This window comes from Corvus cornix, chromosome 8 (assembly GCF_000738735.6).
Source record: "Corvus cornix cornix isolate S_Up_H32 chromosome 8, ASM73873v5, whole genome shotgun sequence".
NCBI classification, from domain to species: domain Eukaryota; kingdom Metazoa; phylum Chordata; class Aves; order Passeriformes; family Corvidae; genus Corvus; species Corvus cornix.
In genome coordinates this window covers 6635339-6650109 of record NC_046338.1, presented here as the reverse complement: position 1 = coordinate 6650109, position 14771 = coordinate 6635339, and the positions used below count along the sequence as shown (strand labels likewise).

The 14771-nt window shown below is 40.3% G+C and overlaps 1 protein-coding gene across 9 annotated transcripts in view; it reads left to right on the top strand.

Moving 5' to 3' along the window:
• ELAVL4 (ELAV like RNA binding protein 4) overlaps nt 1–14771 on the top strand; it is a 100315-nt gene that overhangs the window by 68134 nt on the left and 17410 nt on the right. For all 9 annotated transcript variants that reach the window (XM_010408852.4, XM_039556117.1, XM_010408854.4 and 6 more), the window contains exon 3: nt 12171–12274. In XM_010408852.4, the coding sequence (XP_010407154.1) occupies nt 12171–12274 (104 nt within the window). The remainder of the gene's footprint in view (nt 1–12170; nt 12275–14771) is intronic.

Here is a 14771-nt window from a genome sequence, read left to right as displayed (position 1 = left end):
TCTGTTTACCACCTACTTGTAAAATATTGTGAAAAGCCTTTTGTAAGAGTTGTGTATCACAGAAATTGCGCTTGTTTTAGTGGTGGTCAGCCAGCGATGGCATCAGTCTGCTGTACATCTAGTGCCATACATGTAGATAAGGCCATAAGGGAAGGTATTAGCTGATATAGATTAAATCTGCCACCTTGAAAAGAACAGGATTTTTATGTTGGAGAAAATTTACTGTGGAGCATATTCATGCTAATATTCTTCTCAAGAAAATTATCAAGATTAAGTGATAGAACTAAGTAGTATCTGCACACAGAGTCATAATATTTTCACCTTAAAGTAGTCTTCATTACTTTTGTAACCTGCAGGTACCTTGGAGGAATATTACAAACATTTGAAACCATACTTAAATTCCTGTTCCTGCTTTAAAATTCTTGGAAGTTCTGTCTTAAAGCTGAAACAAATTCGTGGTGAGGCTCCCTGCAGTCTATATATCAGTGGATAGCAAAATTTTTATGGGTAGCATGTTTTGGAATATGATAAAGTAGCTTTACCTTTCTCAGCATCTTTCCAGATGCTGTGTGAAGTAATCTGTGTAAATCTGTTACAGATTAACCTTCTTAGCTGTCAGGTTGCAGCTTTTATTTATGTTTCTGCTGATCAGATTAAAAATGCTGCAGTCACGAGTTGTGTTGTTAATATTAAATTTTGTATTCTGGTCTGTAATAAATTACTTTCCTCTGTGCATTACAAAAAGTGGTTAGTAGAGCTCAGAGTTTAATTAGTAGGCTGTTGATGAGACAGAACAGGTATTGAGAGTCATTGTTCTGAATTACTGTGAAATTTGTTAGTGTTGTTGTGGCTTTTGTTTTTTGTTGCTTGACAGAGGCTGAGGTACAAACCCTTAAATGTTGCTGAATTAAATCATTTAATGACAAAATTACCAGGGCTTTTTGAATTTGCAGTCAAACAGGTTTCAGATATTGATGCTGCAGTATAATGTTATGTCTCACTTAATATTCTTGTTTTGCAAAACAGACTCTTGTTTTTCTCCAGTTTTGTTCCTCTGCCATTTCCTTTAGACCAGGAGCATTGCTACCACCATTTCCACATGAAATGATTCCAAGTTTGAGGATGCAATGGATTTTTCAGATCTTAGCTCTGTCTTTCCCATGTCCTGTGCTTGTTTCCTTCTTATCGGCAGAGTATTTTCTTGGCAGAGTATTTTCTTGGCCTTTTAATAAAAATCTCTAGCCTATGAACCAAGATTTTTGTTGACCCATGACTCTTTCCACTCTGCAATTCTGACACTTCATGAAAATAGGAACCTTAGTCTGCGTGCAGGCTCTGTTCTGGTTCTGTCCTTCTGCCTTTCTTCTCCCACTCACTGCCATCATTTTCTAGTGGAGTTCCTCATAAGCTTTGACTCTGAAAAAGGACAATGCCAGACACCCATACAAGTTTGGCACATTTGCACCAAAACTGTATATGTGGTACAGTATGGGCTCATTGTGATCCGAACTTACTGTGCCTTTGGTTGAAGCCTGACCAGTCAATAATCACTCTTGTTTCTTTTGGTTTGCCTTCAGCTTCTGCTCCCTTGTTCAGTGTCCAATTTTTAGTTGCATTCTACTTTCATCTAAATTTCAGAAGTGCCAGGATTTGGGATGATATGCAGGAGGGAAGATACATGTGCTGTAATGAAGCGTGTGCCTCTTCTGTGACCTGCTGGCTCATGCTCTTGGAGTGCCTTTTCTCTTTGGTTCCAGACTGTGATTCTTTCTACCCTCTTCTAATTTCATCTTTTTTTATGAATAATGGTATTAAAAGTAGCATGCTTCTAATATTTCATTTCCAGTCATAGTCTTTACATGTTTGAAATAACTATAGGCTTTTGTATCTCCCTTTAGTCAAATTTCATCAAAGGATACCATATTTTAGTGTTTTAACCCTTGACACTTCAACACACTTCTAAGCTTGTATCTTAAGTCACTGTTGAGCCTTAGGTCTTATTTTAAAGCAGTGACTGCAGAAATTTGGCTTCAGTTTGTTGCCTTCCTCGTCTCTGGTACATGCATTCCTTGTTAGAGTTGTGTGGTCTTTACAGTTTTTTCTGTACTGCTTGTCCAGTGCTGCTGTATCCATTCTCCCCACTGTGACATCCCCTATTAGGGATGAGAATGGCTTCCCACAGTGTATTGCATGCGTCATGTAATGCAGTGACTTCTTTAATTGCAGAATTTTTTTCCACACTGCTGGTAACCATTTTTATGTGCTGTTACATCTTTCAGGGGGTTTTTTTTTCTGGTTCTATTTGTTTTCACTTTTTCTTACTGAGTCTTGTTTTCACTTAGCCTGTTTGTTTCTAATGTCTGCATTCTTGTGTTTAAGTCGTCTCTTCAGTATTGAATTTACTGTTCAGGATAGACAAGTCATGGCTGTTTCTTGTCCATTCATGCCTGTCCCCAGAACACTGGATTTTTATAGTACAGTCCCTGTTCTGTTCTGGGACAAAGCGGGGAGGAGTGCAGCCTTGCTCTTCTCGGAACAGCTGCTAATTCAGAGGCTGTGTGCTCCTTGAAGGAAGGGGGAGGAGAAGATGAAAAGAAGGGAAGCGAGAGATGTCAACTGAGGGGAGCAAAATCCAAATATTTGTTCAGAAATGGAACTCACTTGTCTTGTGTATGTCAGGAGCAGTAGCTTTTCAAAAGCTACTTAATCGGTTGCTTGCAGTAGTATGAACACACCCATGCTGAAAATCCAGTTTTGCATTTAAAGAAACTTGATAAAAGCAAGCAAACAAAAAAAGAAAAAGGAGGATAATAAATTCTACAGAGCATGAAATGTGTGTGTTGTTTACAAGATATCTCTAGCCTAGCACAACTCTCAATGGGCCAATGATAAGGTTCTAGTCTGAGAGTGGCGGAGCTGCGGTTTTAGCTCCCTGTTTTAGTGACTGTGTTACTCTGTCCAAGTTCACCCTGGAAATTGTGATGCCTTTCAGTTTCTCTTCTCCATAATAGGAATAAAAGTGCTTTCCTCAGTGGTGGTTTTGAGGAAAGGTGTGTTTCAGAGATAAAATGCTTCCATGCTATGGTAATGGGAACCACAGAAGACTCCAGCCAAGTCAGCAGCATCTGTCTCAAAACTGCCACTTAAGCTTTGCATGCAGATTAGTCTGTGTCCTCAAGCACAGCAGTGGCACCGCTGACCTGGTTGAACTCTGCAGTATGCAGGTGAGACCAAAGCCTTGTTTCAGGTGAGATGCAGAACATCTGAAATGATAGAAGCCTTTAGGAGACTGTAAGGCATGATTTCTGAGGGAGGGCGTGTTTTATATTCCTGGTGTTGTAAACTATAAAATGGAGTAGTTGTGTGGTTTTGAAAGTCCTCTTGAGGTTTCTGTGGGAGTAGGATTTTCAGAAGGATCTGATGGCTCTGGGCAGCAGCAGGCTGTCAAAGCATGCTCCATCACGTTCTGTGTTCAGTGGATATATGGGGCCATTCTAAAGTGAAAGCAATTACTGTATCTGATTTTGAGAAATGGCAGTTACTGTCAGTGGGTATTTTATTTACACAAGAACTGCTACTGCTTTGGCATCTCTGAAAATCAAGACATTAAATTACACTGTCTTGCATTAAGAGATTTGTCAAAACTACAGAAGAGGACAAAACTCATGTAATCTCCTCTGGCACTGCCTGGCAAAATCAAGCTTTCTGACTCAAAGTGCTGAATGAATGATGTTTCTATCATAGGGAGCTTGCAGATGGGTTTGGGGAGTCTTGCTTTGATTTTGAGGTCACCATGTCTGGGTCCTGGTGGTTCCCTTCCAAAGACATATGTGGAGGTCCAGGACTTTCAGTTAGCTCACCAGCACTAATCATTTGCTGTAGCTACATTTATAGGATTTGTTTCACATTTTGGGCAATGCTTCTTTTTATTCCCCTTTTATTTTTCTAGGCTTGTTGTCATGGTATCTGGCACTTCCCATTCAGATATTAAAATTGAGTGAGTGGTGTCTGTATGTCTGGTTCATTTTCCCTCTCTTATCCTCTCCCTGAGGGAGAGTTTTACGTGGGATGTAGCACACTGTTTGCAAGGGCTTCCTTTGGGGGATTTTTTAATCATGTAGCAGCGTCTCTGTTGGAGAAGGCATGGTGTAAAGAAGCCCCTTCCACTTGGGCTGAAGTTTATTAAATCCTGTGTGCGTAGGGTTCCTGTGGGACCTCATTGTGCAATGCATGTCTCCCCTCAAGCTCCCCAAAAAAAGGCCTGTCTCCTGCATGAATGAGCTTTTATCTGAGTCTCTCTGGCATTAAGGCAGCGATAGGAATTTTCTCTGTGCAGATAACCTGATGGGGAGGGCCATTGCTATTTGGCTATCAGGGCTCTGATGCCTTGAGGGGAGAGAGCTTGCTTGAGGGATCTTGTCCCATCTGAGGAGCTTTGTGTCATTATGTAGCCTTTGCAGGTGCTCTAGCTGTGGAACTTTGAGGATTTTTCCCAGAGGTTTGGGGTTAGCTTTATTTTTTTACTTTTTGTGAAACTATAAAATGTTTCTTAGGAGGGGATCTGTTACGAGTGCATTTCACTGTTAGTCTGGAACCAGGCTTTCCTCTCCAGTAGTATTTAAAGAAGGATCTCCTCAACTCGGATAATGCTGATGGCTGTTTTTAACCAAGGACAAGTCATGTTTCTTAACTGTAGGTGCACTGTAGCATCATACCATATCTGGGGCTCTAGACTGGATTGCATTTAAATACAGCTGACTTTTCCTAATGTGGAAGTGGGATCTTCTCAAAAGAACTAAGGGTACTTCAAGTGTAGTGATTTGATGGAAGGTTCCCAAACAAAGCTTGTACTCAAGTCACTTTCCTGCAAAAGGCAAAAACTAAGTGATTTATTTACTTATTCTTGTCTAGTTTTTGCTTTGAGAAAGATTGTGCAATTTTCCCTAAATTCTTGGAAAAGCAAGAGTTAGTAGGGGGAGAATGCTTCCTTGCTATTCATGGACAACATGTATTAAATAAATCCTAGTTTGTACAAACATAAGCAGTCTGTATTGTAAATAAGCTATAGACTAAATGGGTGCTGTGATAGAGCTGCACTAACACAGAACAAGTTACCCTTCACAGATGGGTTGCAGTGAATTGGGACTGTGACAGCCGTAGCTTAATTGTTTGGTCCTAGGAGCACTGTGCGTAGAAGATGCCTCCCTCCTGATTTGCTTCTCCTGAGACTGCAGTGTGCATTGCTGGGGTGACAGCAGGTGATTCTCCTTGGGTAAAGAGGTGGAGGATGAATGAGACTGACATTATATGGTATAAAAAAGCATCAGACAAGGAGCAGGTTTTGAACTGGTCTCGTGATCAGATCTCATTTTCCCTTGATCTGAATTTTCTCTTGATAGCTTACCTCCTTTTTTAGGTGAACAGCTCTATTTGTTGGTAGCTGTTGCGGAAACAACAATAGGAAAAAAACCCTTGACCCTCTTTGTACATTATGAATATATCTTCTCAAGGGTTTTATGTAACCTCCTCCAAAAGCCTCTGTTTCATATGGCTTTTCATATGAGTTGCAGTCATTCCTTTTCATCCCAGGAATATGTTTAAAACACTTCTGAAATGGTTTGAAGGCTCACAGGGGGGTGTTCTGAAATGGGCCTGCCAGCTGGAGCAGGGCTTGCCTTGAATGTCAGAAGTCTCTTTGGTTACTCTTGCTTAAAAGACAGAAAGCAATCTTCCTGCCAGCCATCTATAGGTGCTATTTATTACAAACATCTCAAGCTTGAGAAACACTGGGAAAAGTGGAAGAGCATCATGTGCAGGTTTGCATGGAAGAGCCGCAGGTGGACAGGAAGTTGTGTTGAGCTTTTGCAATAGAGAGAAGCTCACCCCATGACCAGTTTCTTCCCTAGATGTCACTGAGGTTTGAACAGGCAAAAATGGAGCTGGGGAGATCTGGAGAATTCGTGGTGAGCATTATTTATCTTTTGGTCCCAAAGGCAGAGTGACTGAAGGCTGTTGCTGTCTGACGGCTCCTGCCTGGCTGATGCGAGATGAGCTGTCAGACGTGCCCTACTTCCGAAGGGAGGGATTGTGTCAGGGAAGCAGCGGCGCTCGCTGGCGCTCGTGTTACGGCTGTCAGGAGGGCAGCTTTAATTAGGTTTTACATTTGGGCAGGGGACAACAAAACCACAATTTAAGGCAGTCTGGATCGCTGCTGTCCTATTCTGTGCTTGTTCTCATGAGTGACTGCTTATAGTAGGGACCACAGTGCTTTAATGTGATGTTGTATTCCACAGTCATTTATTTCCAAATAAAAAGGATGTTTCTAACCATTTTTTTAATTTACCTGGTCACAGGTGGGCAACTGAAAGTTGCACTCACCTCTGAGTTGCTGTTTAGAATAGTTTTCTGCAACAGGAAGGCTTCAGACTTTACTGAGAAAGTAGTTTGCTTCTGCTTTGCTTGTGGCAATGGTTGTTCTTCATAGAACCAGCAGGAACAGTGTATTTGTAGAGCTTCAGAGTAGAAGAGATTATAGAGCACTTAAGGCATCTTGCCAAAACATTCCCTGGATTAATTTCTGCTTGAGCTAGAGCATAGTTTTCAGGAAAAAAAAAAATCAAGCTTTTGGAATTTCCAGTGGTAGAAGAACTGACAAAATGGTTGGTAGGTACTTAAATGCGTGTTACCTACAATGTCAAAAACAGAGTAAATGGCTTCCACAGGAAAACAGCATTCACTATATTGTTTCTAGTCTGGTTTCACTTGCCAAGCAGTGGGACTTGGGATATGTAACTCCATGGACAGACATTAGTAAGAAAAAAAAAAATTAATTTGTACTTCAGGTGAATACTAATGTAGTAGTGTTCAGGTTCAGCTTCAACTTTTTTGATCAGGTAGGCAGATTGACCCCCTTATCTCAATTGAAGGAGGTCTTATGCTGTAGTCAGTTCTCATGGCACCATCACCACGGCATCAGTGTTTCACTTGGAGCACATGCACCAGGAGCGGGCTCTTCCTCAGCAAAGCACAGGCTGATCAGAAGCAGCAATTTTTCTTTCCCTTTCTGATTGTGTGACTTTTATGGCAAGAATAATTCTAACTCTTTTGTCAATGTTGTAGGCCTGTGTCAGTCTTTCAGCTGAGCATTCCTAAAGTATGCCACAGTTAACTTGGTTTGTCAGGATGTAATCTTTGTGCTATCTAAATGTGTGTATTTGTGGTTTATTGAGGATCTTAAATTGCTTTATACCTTCCCTCTGTTCTCTTTGTACTTATCCTCTGCTCCTCCTGTCTTTCTACAGTCAATTTTCATGAGCAAGGAGTTTGGGTTTTTTCCACTTACCAGTGGAAATAAACAATTTAGGGCCAAGATCTGTTTCCTGAGATAGACCTGTAGGAGAGTGTCTTTCTGGTGACCTCCTGTTCACAATTCCCAGTAAGAAATCCGTTGGCTTTTTTAATCCATTTAATGTGTGCTATGTTAATTTTGTTTTAGTCAATTAATAAGCAGTACCAAATCAAGTCCCTTAGAGAAGACCAAGTATATCAATGTTGATTTAATGGCATTCTTAAAATTTATAGGTCAAACTTGTAATCTCATCAAGGAGGTTGTCAGTTTAGTTTGACAGAATCTATTTTGCATAGACTTAATTTGATTGACATTGATTTTATTACCCCTCACTAATTCTTTATTATTAGAGTCTACCACTGAAGATTCTGTAATTTTGCCTTGCTCGGCGTTAGACAGCTGGGCCTGTGCTTACTTGGGTCATCCAGTCTTCACTTTTTGAGTTTCAGTGCAAAAATTTTTTCCTCCAGGCTCCTGGAATTTGTTGATCACGAGAGAGCCATTAGCCCCTCTTTTTTGGAGTTTGTTCTCTGCAAGTAATCCAGAGCATCTAATTTTAAACAAAAATAATTTTAGGAACTCCTGTTTATCATTCACCTGGGTTGCTAGTTATACCTTCACATACTTCTTCAGGTGTACATAATGCCTGTTGTCTCTGTGCTGTTACTGTTAGTATCTCCTGGTGAGTCAGGATGAGTGTTACAGGATGTCTTTTCTGTAACCTAAAAAAAAAAAAATTCTTTTGTTATTCCAGCCTTTACTGGCCGAGAGGTTTTGTGCTTTTTTTTCTGTTTTCTATGACATTTTTGTTCTAATTCACAGGGCGTTTTTTTTCTATGTGTTTTCCCTTTATCTCTTAAAATAAATGTGAAATGGGCCAAAGCAGACTGGCTTATAGAGGAATTAAAGGAAGGTACGGGTCTTTGACTCTGCCTTTTTCATAGTTACAGGTTTTTGGATGTAAATAATACAGGGTAAATTGATTTTTTTTTTTTTTTTTTTTTTTTTTTTTTTTTTTTTTTTTTGTCCCCATCTTCTTTCTCGTGGCTTGTTTTAAGCATAATTTTCAGCTTTGAAATGGAACTTTCTAAAATGCAAAACATGTACATAACCAGCTTGGGCTTGGCTTTGCCTGCTTTTTTTTTTAATACTGTTAAGTCCTTGGTAACTTCTAACCCTGTTACTGCTCACTTTTTAGACCTGTTCCTTACCAGATTCTGGGAGGTCCACTATACATTTTCTGCTGCTAGATAAAACATTCAGAAAGAGCAGTGGGAATAGCAAGATAACAAGGTGTTGTTTTAGGATCATCTAGAAATATCGCTTGCCTGACCTACTGAATCACAGCATGCGATGAACTATTGGATTCCAAATCACAGAAAATATTTACTATTTACGGTGCTGTTCCTGGGAAGTGTAGCATGGGAATGAACTACAGTGTCTGTGTGGGATCCCACTGAGAGGTCCAGCTGCTTGCTTTGTGCTGCCAGATTGTGTCCAAAGAAGTGTTACCCTTTTGGAGTACATGCAATACGAGCACATGATGAAGAAAATAGGGAAGTTCATACTGTTTACTGTATTCTGGAACAAATCCTTTTCCTTCTTTACCTGTAACAATTTTTAGTTGTTTTGTATCTAGATGTTGTTTTGTCTGACATAAGGTATATTGCTCTTGAGAGGAATTTGAAAATAATATTTTTAGCTCCGTGTGTAAATTTTTTGGGCTTCTTAACTGTAAATGTTTAGCACAGTAAAACTTTGATGTTTGCCACAGTCATCATAAAGCTTTTCACAAATTAGTTTTTTGTCTGAGCTTTTCAGTTTTTTGAGACTGGGGTGGTTTGTGTCAGTCTGCAAACACATGGTAATATTTAGGGGAGAGATGGTTGAAAATACAAAGTAACCAAACAAAATATGCCCCTGAAGTGGAAAGCTCTTAATTGGAAGGTTTTTCTCCCTTCAGCTTCACTGGTACAGTGAGGTCTGTGCCAGAAAGCAGCAGCAGGAATTTGCTGGTGGAAACAACTGCACCAAGATTTCAATGGGCTGTGAAGGGTGTGGAGTTTTTAAGATTAGAAGGGTATTCATTGAATTAACAAATTCCATGCTCAGAATTGAATATTCAGCCTTTTTTGGTGAGAATATAGTACTGCTAATACAGCAATCAGTGGGATATGAATTTATAACCAATAGCTTCTGACTAACAGGCCTGCAGTCCTGTTACAAGTTTTGTATATTTCTTGATGTTCAGGAGTATATACACTAACAAGAAGAAATAGTGTTTCTGCAGACCTGTTATTTGAAAGAAAAATGGTATGACAGTGTAATAGTTTTCATTAAGCCAGGTCCTGAATGCAGACAAGACCAGCCTTATTTGTGTTGGAGAAAATATATTTATCCATTGCCAGTTGGTAGTGAGAATGAGAGATGATGATATCTAAATAACTTGAATGTTACTGGGGAGCTCAAAAAAAACGTTTTGTGTAATTGTGATCTCATTCTTTTCTTGTATTGCCATTTATTTCCCTTCCCTGCTGCTAGTGCTGTCTGTGGGTTTGCTGTCTGTGGTCTCTCTTGTGCAAGTACTTCCAGAAGTAAGAATTTTTCTGTGGGAGGTTGTTGAAAAACAGGGTATACATTGTAGAGGTTGGTCAGTCCATGTGTCTTGAGAATAGCAGTGGCTGGACATGGAAGCCCAGGGTCAGATGTTTGGACATAAATCCCAAGGCCTCACGTCAGCTACTCCTGCTCTCCGTGTACCTCTGAAGTCCAGAGGTGATTAAGAGGGAAAAGAATGGATACAAACACAGGTTATCCAAGCTCTGATCCTTGAGTTGTCTTCCCCCTATAAAAAGAGGCATGTTTCCTAGAGAATGGCTTTCCTCTCCCTAGGATTGTTTAGGATTAAATGTATTAAAGACTTGATATGTTCAGAGGCACAGGGATTGGGGCTGTATAAAATACCTCAGGTAGGCAAGCAGAGGAAGGCATGGCAGGGAAAGTATCTTTACAGTATTTCTGCTCCAGGCTTTGTGCTCAGCCAGACTTCAGGTCTTTCTTGGTTTATGTCATGTAACTTAGGTAAGAATATTTTTGAGATTAATTCAGCTCTCCAGGAAGACAGAGTATGTTTTTACACTTTTTTTCTGAAGTTAAATTCATGGGATGGAATTGCTCCCTGGCTGTATTGTATGTTAAAACAGTAATTTCTTATCCTTGCGCCTGCATGTGGGCATTTCAGGCATGAACTGCAGTGTTTCCATGGATTTTTAAAGTCTTCCATTGCATAGTTAGCAGCTTTTAGGGCTTTGATCTGAATTCATAAGGCAGAAGCATTCCCTGTATTTGTGTTACAGCAAACGCTGTATTTTTGGTGGTGTCTGACTTTGAGAAACACACAGATGCTTTTTTGTAGTCCAGGAGACAAAGAAACAAAGCTTTGTGCTGGGAGGCAGGATCTGTGCCTCCAGGGGACATCAAGGCACTTGGTGTGCAGCTGCCTTCCCAACCTCCCCTTCCTCCCGGTGAGCAGGAGCTGGGTCGCTGCTTGCTGCTCCTGTGGCTAGAAACCTCCACAAATGCTGTTCCTCTCCTTGGGAGGGATTTTCACATGTTTCCTTTCTCACTGCCTGTGAGCAGGAGCATTTTGATCCTCTGCACATCAGCGCCAAGGGACAGGGGTTTTTTTGGCTTGCTGTGCTCCAGATACACGGAAGGGTGTTTGAGAGGGAGTGTGGTTGGAATACAGGGCGGTTCACCTGCCTGCTTGGGCTCGCTGATTCTTGAAATGTCGTTATCTCTGTGGGTTTCTAAGATCATGTGCCTTAACACAAGAAAAAAAAAAAAAGAGCTGTGTTTTCTAAACATGCAAAATAAGTTCAGTAGGATGCTCGAAGGAAGGGATCTGGAAGCGGCTGTCTGTCACGTTGCATTAATAGAATTGGTGCTGCAAAGCTGCTACTTGGGAATTGGGAAGAGATCCCTGTGGAGTGGGTTCTCAAACCCTCTGCAGCCCCACAGCCCTGTGAGTGTCCATGATCCTGTGGTGCCGACAGCATGGCCTGGCCTCTCCAGCCCCGTGTCATTTATCCCAATTATAAACTGTGTCTCTTTCTGCTGCAAACACACGCACGGATCTCGCTGGTGAAACAGAAGCTGTTGAAGTGCTTTTGGCTGCTGAAGTGGACTCCTGCCATCCCGTGCACAGCAGCAGTTGTTGCACTGTTTGGGTTTGCTGTCATCTCAACTGCTCGGAGGGGAGTTTTAATGTGGTCCCATGCCCAGCTGCAATTTGGGCTGTCCCTTCTCCTCCTATTTACTGGTTGCTCACTGAGCAGCAAAACGAGATGTAAAGGTGGCTTTCTGTTCCTCAGCTCCTCCAAGGTTAGTGTAAAAACGCAGTTTCCTAATTCTGTGGTTTAAATACTTCAAAACTTGCTTTTAAACAGTAGCAAAATCATAAGTGTGTGTTAAGAGGTGGCCTCATTACTGGCAGGTCAGCCAGTTATATTTATTAGGAGCTCAGCACAAAACTGTTACACAATTCTGTTGCTGTCAAGCCTCATACGTGCTTTTCAGTAAACTCCTGGGGAAGGCAGGGTGAGGGGTTGCTGCTTCTTCTTACAGAAGGATCTTCAGAGCAGCAATTTAAAGTTATGATGGCTCTCCCTGTATTAAGGAGATAAAGAAATGGTGAAGAACAGCATGGATGCTGAAAGGGAAAGCAGGGATGAAACGAAAATTGTGCTCCCGCTCTTGGAAGTTGTGTTCCTGTGCCGAAAAATACTGAGTCCTTTTTTCTTTATGTCTTGTGTTTCAACAGGGCAGAGTTTAGGGTATGGATTCGTTAACTACATTGATCCAAAGGATGCAGAGAAAGCCATTAACACTTTAAATGGACTCAGACTCCAGACCAAAACCATAAAGGTAAGACAATATAAAATGCCTTTTGCTCAATTCAGGAAGGGGAGGAAGTAGTCGAAACTGTTTCTGGCAATTTCGTCACTATTTTATTTTCCATTGTAAGGGGGTTAACGAGCTCCTCCTTGGAACAAAGAGCAGACATGCAGAAGATGAAATCTCTCTTCTCTGAAATTGCTGCTATTGTTAAAGGGAGGGGAAAGTAACAGGAAGCTCCTTAAAGCATGACAGTGAGGCTTAAATGTAGAATAAAACAGCCAGAGTGATACCATTATCCATAAACAAGTGAAGTACGTGATGGTGTATTCACAAGTTACATGTTTCCTTATGTTTTAATGGGAAATACTTTGACACAGAGTTCATTTAGTGACACTCCTGTCATTATCAGGTGTTGAAAGCATGTTTCTCACAAGTTAGAATATGTCATTCTGAAAAATAATTTTTTTCTCAATTTCCACATCCTTAATTTGATTTATTCTTTTAAAAGCTGGAGGCTTCCCACTGAAGTCTCTTATTTCATTGTTGTAATAGACCATTAGTTATTCAATGACCTTCTTTAGTGGTCTCACAAGAAAAGCAAGCTTCTACACTGTCACAGTTTCTGCTGCATGGCTGATAAAGCTGTTCTGAAACAGCTTACAGAAGATTTCCACATCCCAAATTCTGACAAATAATACAGCTTAAGGGATGTGAATCAAAAAATTGAAGGGGAACAAACAGCAGATCAGATTCAAATTATCTGAAACTGCTTTGATCATGTTTTGAATACTGGCTTTTGATTTGCACCATTTTCTTAATTTTTCTTCTGTAGTTAAATTTGTATTTCAAAGCTGAAAATGTTAAGAATATAAAAATAGAATTTTTACTGTAGTGAGTACTGGTATAAGTAATGTCAGTGATGTTGTAACTTGCAAATGAGATATAGTGTAATGTGGTCAATACTGTAGTTTTGACATTCTTGCTAAAGATTGTGGTTTGGACAAAATGGTCTACCCTGAAGCAAAAATATTTGTTGGATTCTGGTGTATTTCTAAGGATTGTTTCGGGCAAGTTTTTCCCCCGATCTGTTTGATCAGTGAGGAGCACAAGTGCTGAGCTGAGGGTTATGAAAGTGATGGAGTTGCTGCATGGATTACATATAAAAGGCTGCTTCCAAACCTCCCTTAGACCATCCAGATTCCATCCCACAGATATGTATGTGGGCCATACATCAAAATGCTCACAGCATGGTTTTGTAGAGTTAATGGAAACACTTACAGGAAATATGGAAGGCAAGGCAGCAAAATCTACCATCTTATCAACTGGTGCAGGTGGAAATGCAGGCTTGGACTCAGCAGTTTCCACTTACAGTGAAAAGTTGCTCTCCAAATTGCTTTTAAAGGCACATTATCTAGGAGAAAAATATTTTGAAAATACTTATTAAAAACTTAGTAGAACTTGAAAAATCTAGATCAGTTTTTCATACAGCACATGTATATTTTGAACATTATTCAGCCGTAGCAAAGTACTGCATTTCTTGTCCCTAAGTACCTCTGTTGCTTTGCCTCTGTTCTTTTTTTGTGAACCAGAGCAATGCTATTGCATTAATAATATTTCAAGGTTACAGGAAACTTGTGCTATGAAAGACCTCCAGAAACTGCAACCCACACCAATTATTATACATTTCTCACATGCAAAATTAAACCATTATGCCTTTCTTTATCAGCTGTAGTAAGACTTTTTTTTTGCATGAAACTTCCCATGCAACATCTTTGTGGAATGTTTTTTAATTTGGTATAAGTTTTAGAAATTCATTGATTTGTTTGGTTTGAGGTTTTCATGTTTATTAATAACTCGTGGAGTTGCATAGAAAAAAAAGGACATTTTGGGGAGAGTTCTTGAAAGCTGTTACTATATCATAATAAGCAAAGAGATTGAGCTAATCTACATGCACAGGAGATGCATAAGTTCAGGAGGAAGCATAGGATTTTTTCTTTTTTAGATAAAACTTGAGTTTATGCAGTTGCCTAAAACCAACCTAAGGGAGTCTTCTATCCCAGTACCCAAAATTTTGGCCACAGGGACATCTAATCAGCAGTTTCCAACCCAATTTTGCATTGCAGAATTGCATGCAATTACCTCACCTTTGCCCCCTTGGTTTTTTTCTAGTTTTAATTGTGCGTTACTTCTGGAAATCTTGATAAATTAGGTCTGCTTCCCTGGTGCTGTGCAGTGGGGGGTGGAGGTTTCCCAGTGTTCACACTGAGAGGGTAAATCAGGTGTGTTTAGAGCTGCCAGTGGCATTTGTGTTGCTGGAGAAGATCCCTGGTGTCCAAGGGGTTTGGAGGTGATGAGGAACCATACTCGGCACTGCTGAACCTCCTTGCTTGCCAGTTTCCCCCACGTGCCACTTTGCAGCATCTCACTTCATTCTTTGTAAGGTTGAAGTATTTAAACTTGTGGAATTACTATATTTAATTATCAGACTCGATTACTTTAGCTACAGATGCCCTTTACACTTACT